The sequence below is a fragment of the Cynoglossus semilaevis genome, unplaced genomic scaffold (assembly GCF_000523025.1).
Source record: "Cynoglossus semilaevis isolate Cse_v1.0 unplaced genomic scaffold, Cse_v1.0 scaffold376, whole genome shotgun sequence".
In the NCBI taxonomy this organism is placed as follows: domain Eukaryota; kingdom Metazoa; phylum Chordata; class Actinopteri; order Pleuronectiformes; family Cynoglossidae; genus Cynoglossus; species Cynoglossus semilaevis.
The window spans coordinates 397,105-403,847 of NW_007585115.1; the positions used below are offsets into that span (position 1 = coordinate 397,105).

Consider the following 6,743-nt stretch of genomic DNA (forward strand, 5'->3'; position numbering starts at 1 on the left):
AGTACGTGTGTAAACGAAAGGGAGAACAGTGAAATAGTGAGGTTACAAGGAGCAGAGGTGGTGAAGGTGCAGGAGTTTAGGTACTTAGGATCAACTGTTCAGAACAGTGTAGACTGTGGAAGAGAGATGAAGAATAGAGTACAGAAAAGTGTTAGGAGTTTGGAAGGAAAGGAAGGAAAGTGAACTCCTTGTCATTGTGACACAGCACACCATTGCACACAAAGAAATGTGACCTCTGCATTTAACCCATCACCAAAGTGAACAGTGGGCAGCTTTTTGAGGGGAGCAGCGTGTTGGGTCAGAGCCATGCTCAGAGCAGCTTAGTGGTACCTTGGCAGCTGTTGGATTCGAACCTGCAACCTTCCGGACCAAGTCCGCTTCCTTAACCATGAAGCCACAACAGCCCAGAGTGATCTGTGATAGAAGAGTGTCAGCTAAGGTGAAGGGAAAGGTTTACAGGACAGTGGTGAGACCAGCTATGATGTACAGTTTAGAGACAGTAGCAATAGGGATAAGACAAGAGGCGGAGCTAGAGGTGGCAAAGTTAAAGATGCTAAGATTCTCTTTAGGAGTGACAAGACAAGAATGGACAGGATCAGGAATAAGGTCATTAGAGGGACAACACAGACAGGAAGGTTTGGAGAAAAAAGCCAGATTGAGATGGTTTGGACATGTGCAGAGGAGGGACAGTGGATACATTAGTAGAAGAATGTTAGAGATTGAGCTACCAGGTAGGAGAAAAGGAGGAAGGCATAAGAGATATATGGATGCAGTGAGGGAGGACATGCAGATAGTTGGAGTCAGAGTATAAGATACAGAAAACAGGGAGAGATGAAAAACAATGATTAGCTGTGACAAGCCAAAAGGGAAAAAAAAAAGAAAATATGTTTTTGAATTTATATATATTTATATTTATATTTAAATTCCCCAGCTAATTTTCCATTGGAGGCTTTTAGAACTTTAGCAAAAAAATCCTGCTAGACAAGACAAGACTAGATTTAATAATGCAAATTACTTTTTTTGGCGTAATAGTAATGGAAATCACGAGTAAAAGCTAACAATACTGCATCTGAAAATCATTTTTAATCTTGTTTTAATTTACCAATTAGATGGTAAATTAAGAGAATAATTAAGAGCACTTGAAATAAAACAATCACATAAGCTAATGTTTAAACTAGGAGATGTAAAACTCCATAAAAGCTCAAACTGTACCTATGGGCTAGAAACAGGTAAACACCTAACTCAGTCGAATATTTATCTGTCAGCAGCTTTACAGCTGGTGAATTTACATGTTACAGCTCATTCATTTTAATATTTAAATAGTCCTGCCCATTTGGAAAATATTCTGGTGATTTTCTAACAGATCCACTGAATGCAGTAGCAACACGAGTGTTGACAGTGCCGAACCAAACTAATGATTATAGTCTGTGAATTTAGTATGTAAGAAAACAAGTGCTTCATCCCATTGAAACACATTTAGCCAATGTTTTAAGAAAAATGATTTTAAGACTTTCTAAAATCCCTCTAAGCTTCCTACTAATTTCATTACTAGAAATGTAATACCCCCAGTTACTTTATAACTGTGGGTATTAAATTGGGGGTATGAAATTTAATACCCCCAGTAGGCCTACCCCCATATTAGGCCTAGGGAAAATGACATAATTTAGGGAAGAAAATGAAGGCAAGGTTACTTTTCACCTTTATGTGTTTCATCAATAAAACAAATGTCAACTAAATTAATTATGTTATATATTAAATTAAACTTTAAGACATTGAACAATCATCTTATTAAACCACATGCAGATTTGCCAGAATGTAAAGAAAACAAATAACACAAAACAGACAAACATGGACACTGAATGATTGTAAGTATGACAGTAAAAACCCATCTGCAGAGAGACACAAATAATAAACTGCTACAAACACAATGGCATTAGAACAATATTTTGAACATGAGGATGAGATGAGAAAGAGCGATGGGAAACAGGGTTCTTAAAAGCACTGAAAGAGGGGGCAAGAGAAAAGCATGGTTGTGGCAACAGTGGTGCTCACTTGATGTGGAGATATATTAGGTTAGCACTGAAAGTCCCTTTCCTATTACCTGACTAACTCAACACTGCAGCACTGCTATCCACACTTACATGGGCTATGCACAGAGCACAGAGCAGCTACTGTTAGCTGGTGCCTGCCACCGCTGGACTTACTGGCAACTTCCTGGCAAGGCTCAGAATCAGAATCAGAGTGAGGCTATGTGTTTGTGTGTGTGTGTGTGGTGGGGGTATGGGGGTAGGTGTGTGTTGTTTTTGAAACATAGCTCTGCTTCATTAATCAGATGGCCCTTGGCTGCTCAGTGTAAGTGTTCAGCTTATTTACTTTATTTCATTAGGGTGAGGGGTTAAGTTGTGTTGAGCCTGTAAAACAGCCTGACTATGGTCTATAGAGCGGTCTTTCCCACAGACCAGGTTGGGAAGTATGGATTTTGGAGGGTTTGCCTTTTAAACTGCTGATTATTTTCAGGGTTTCACTTAAAAGACACACATGACGGAACTGGTGTTAAACCTCAAAGCATAAAGCCCAAAGGATTGTGTAGTAATTGGCTTTGAAATGACATTTGTTAATCAAATTCAGAATCAGAAATGTTTCATGATCCCTGCAGGTAAAGTGTTGGTGTAATATATATAAAATTAGTATGCTTCAGGTTTGAATTTATAATTATTGTAAGTCTACTGTATATTTAATTAGAATGCTCCACTTTTTTAAGCTTTAAACTGGGAAGTGTTATCTTTCTTGTATTTTTAGATGATAAGGAAAGCTTATAACCTCACTATTAACATCCAATCATGTAAAAGATTATATGGTTTTAGCTTTAAGTTATCACTAAATCACACAATGTGTTTAGTTTGTCTACAGTGGCTCATGGTTAAAACAACATGGGAGGATATACCAAAAAGGGTTGGTCCAGTTTGGACTTCCATATACAGTAATACCTTGAGATACAAGCATATTCCGTTCCCATAAGAAATAACAGAAAAAAATTAATCTGTTCCAGCCCTCTAAAAAACTCCTTTTTAAAGTGCTAATAACAATTGAAAACTTGTTTTTAATTGCTACAGACATACACATATCACACACAAAATGACAGTATATAAGGATTTCTGTGATATAAATAAAATGTGGTTTTAATTATACTTACCTTCGAGACAGACGATACAGTACCGAGTGCAAAGGAGGAAGAGAGGAAAGAGAGTTGGCCTGTACATGGACACTTGATTCCGTACCGTACCTTTCAAGTACACTACATAGCTTACATAAACTTAGAATTAAATTAACTTATGTATTCTGTTTTACTTTTCTATTTTTTTCTTTTACTTTTTTCAGCGTAGGCTGCTCCAAGTGCTTGGCCACCTAGCCGGTGTCTGTAAGCGTGCTTGTATCTCAGAACTTTACTTGTATTTCAAAGCAGAAATGTCCTCGAAGGCTTGCTCGTATCTCGAAATACTCTGTATGTCGTTACGCTCGTATCTTAAGGTATTACTGTACAGGTGAAGACTTGGACAAAAACATACTTTTATACCTGCCCCCTCCAAAAAAATTTCCTTTTAGCATCTGCTTCTTACCAAGCTGTTGACATGTATCAGCAGTTGCTGGAGGTAAGCACAGAGTTTTCTCAGGTGCCGGCTAATGTCTCTCAGAGTATCTGGACTCTTGTTCTGGCTCCAGGCCACCGCTTTGTCCAGCCAAAACTGTATCTTTTTAACATCCTGCAAGGTTTCTGTCATTCTTTGGGTCTGTATCTCTGGTTTCAGCTGAGACATCAGGCTTTTATCCAGGTGAGGTAACTTGGCTGCTGAGACCAAAGGGGAGAAACACTGGGACATGTCCAAGGATTTCAAGAACAGATCCACATGCCCTAGCATCTTTTGTGCAAAATGCATTATGGGTGCAAACTTATGTGAATATTATGTAAGATAAAAGTTTAAACATAAAAATATTAGATTTTGAAATTGAATTTTTTTTACAACACAGGATTTGTCTATGGACAAGAATCATCCATTAATGAGCCATTTCATTTGTAAAAATCTTAAAAGTTAAAAAAAAACAAGGCAGTAATAAAACCAAACACATGCGCACATACACACAAACACAACCAAAGCCACACAAAGATGTGCATGCATGTGTATACGTGTGTATATACATGTACATCTACATATGCATGCATACACATAGGGACCAACATTTTATATATCACAGGGGTATGTGTGAGAGGTGTTTCATGTCTGTTTTTAGTCTGTGTATGGTGTGTGGGTTCATGTGTGTGTTTGCTGGGGTTTTTTTTTTTCTCCATTATGACAGGTCGATGTGGTGCACCACAGGGTTGTATTTTATGATTACCTCTTTACACGCCATTTGTTTAATGTCCTGCCATCACCTCTGCCGGAAAGCCCCTATGGCTCACTGAATATATACATAACTATTTTCAGGGAGAAAAAAGCCCTACTAAATTGAGTACAAACATACTCAATACCCAAGTAGCAGTCTTGCTTTCCTATAATTTTGATCACACAAGGGCAATTATGCTCCTGCCCTGTAATGGCTTCACTTTACTGTGCTCACACACAAAAAGGTGCTCATTAAAAATGTATGTCAATGTAATGTGCATCATGTATGGAAACACACTGGTGTAGAAACATGATGTGATAGAACTGTTATTATCTTTGAAGACTGGTAAAATTGGTAAAAGTTTGTGGACTTTAGGTTAGGCTGAGTTTGCTGTTCCATTATAACATAATTACATGATAAATTACACAATAAACATAATTCTTGGACTTGGATGAACAAGGAAATATTTATAAAATATCGAGTTTACAAATCAAAGTAATATTCTATTATTATTATTAAGTAATCATAGAATTTAATAATATAAATTTAAATCTGGTGCTAAGAAAAATCATGTTTCAAAATCTACTTATTTAACTTGAATGTGACAAATGCATAAGCATTGATATTACTTTACTCCCCAAATTATGCTAAGATCAAAACTTTATTTTGTGATAATGACTGACTAACCAAAAGTCAAAAATATTTGTGACTGGGTAGGACCCAGTATGTCATTGATCAAATGGACCTTTAAGCAATTTGCTGTAATTTTTCAAAACTTTTTCTTATCAATAGAATTCCTGGAAATTATAGCAATTACATGCTTGTGGCAGAACCGTAACCCTAACCATATTTGGAAATGAAAAATGTCCTAGTTGTTAATATTTTATCAGATTTTTTTCTAGTATTTTTTATAAAACTATTCAGAAAAGATATTTCGAATATTTTAATATGTACTCTTGCTTAGAGTTTGAATTCTTTTAACGTATATTGTTATGGTGTTATGTTTCTCTGCTGTTTCTGGGCAATGTACTCATTTATTAAAAGAGAATATTATACTAAAACGTTTTTGGAACTCACGACAAACTGTATAATCTCTACTGATTTATACGACTGACAATATCTAAAATTATTAAGTTCTTGTCGCAAATATGACAGGTCTGAGCAATAAACAGGTTTCCGGGTGTGGAAAAATAATGTTAGAACGATTGACAATTTATACATGAATAAAGTGCTTTTGTGTAACAAATACCTTGCACCACACGATGCCAGTATTTCCTATACTTTAACCACAATTACCCACTGTGAAAAATTAACTATACAGCATTTGATTTATCACATTACGTTTAGTACATGTCTTCATGCACGTAAACAATAATAAGGTAGTAAGTACTAGTAAGTAATAACGCTTTATGTCTGTATATCGTTATGGCAAACCGTTAGCAATATGTCAGATATATGTTAGCTTGCTAGCACTGAAGTACTGAACGATGATATTTAAACGTGGACTTACATGTATGATGACGCTTGGACACGAAACTACCGCCTTCCGAGAGCAGAAGTCACCTTTAACCTTTCAATGCTAACCTACTGCGCGTACACTATATATGAAAAAAAAACAACCTTCAGATCGGAGGATTTATACAAACTTCTCTCTTCTTCTTTAGGACCTCCGCGTACCAGGAAGTCGATTGGTTACAGGCTCGCGGTGAGTGTTGGGTAATGGAGTCGTAGTGTACATTTTCTTGCATTTACAAACACAATTGCACAAAGTTACTTAAAAACAGAACAGAACCTGATCTGTGAAGCAATAAAACACCACGAGGGCACGAGAATGTCTTCTGAACGTCCTTTGATAATTTAAGGTGCACCATTTTTTGATAAATTAACATGAATTTGTTTAAGTGACATGCGGTGAGGTTCATGGCTCCTCTGGAGTCAGATTTACTCAGGCAAAAATCAAAAAGACCAACCTAATTCACTTTATCCAACAGCATGCAACTGTTAATGCTTCATATACCATCAGGATTCATCTTTCAATTCCACTTACACCAACACAAACATATATACCGGAACATATTTGTCCTACAAAGAATATTTCTTTTATAGAAATGGATAGAGCACCCTTCTTGTGTCTAAGCAATTCATATTTACTGTAAACAAATTAAAGTATAGAGATGAGTGCAGCAAAAATTTAATTTTGATCTTCAGTAAAAATCTTCCAGTAAAGGTTAGTTTTCACACTTTAAATTGTATTGCTTCAATCCAAGGTCCATCCATCCATCCATCCATCTTCAACCGCTTATCCGGGGCCGGGTCGCGGGGGCAACAGTCTGAGCAGGGACACCCAGACTTCCCTCTCCCTC

At 36.7% G+C, this 6,743-nt stretch overlaps 1 protein-coding gene across 5 annotated transcripts in view; it reads right to left on the reverse strand.

The window, feature by feature from the left end:
• fancc (FA complementation group C) overlaps positions 1-6,268 on the reverse strand; it is a 52,385-nt gene extending 46,117 nt beyond the window's left edge. The window contains exons 1-2 of one of the 5 annotated variants that reach the window (XM_008337227.3): positions 5,891-6,264; positions 3,618-3,844 (exon numbers count right to left, since the gene is read on the reverse strand). In XM_008337227.3, coding sequence (XP_008335449.2) covers positions 3,618-3,815 — 198 coding nt within the window. In that variant the 5' untranslated portion in view covers positions 3,816-3,844; positions 5,891-6,264. Of the gene's footprint in view, positions 1-330; positions 668-3,617; positions 3,848-5,890 lie in introns of those variants that run through there. The other 4 variants (XM_025053652.1, XM_025053653.1, XM_025053655.1 and 1 more) reach the window with 4 other exon arrangements.
• Between the last annotated feature and the right edge of the window lie 475 nt (positions 6,269-6,743).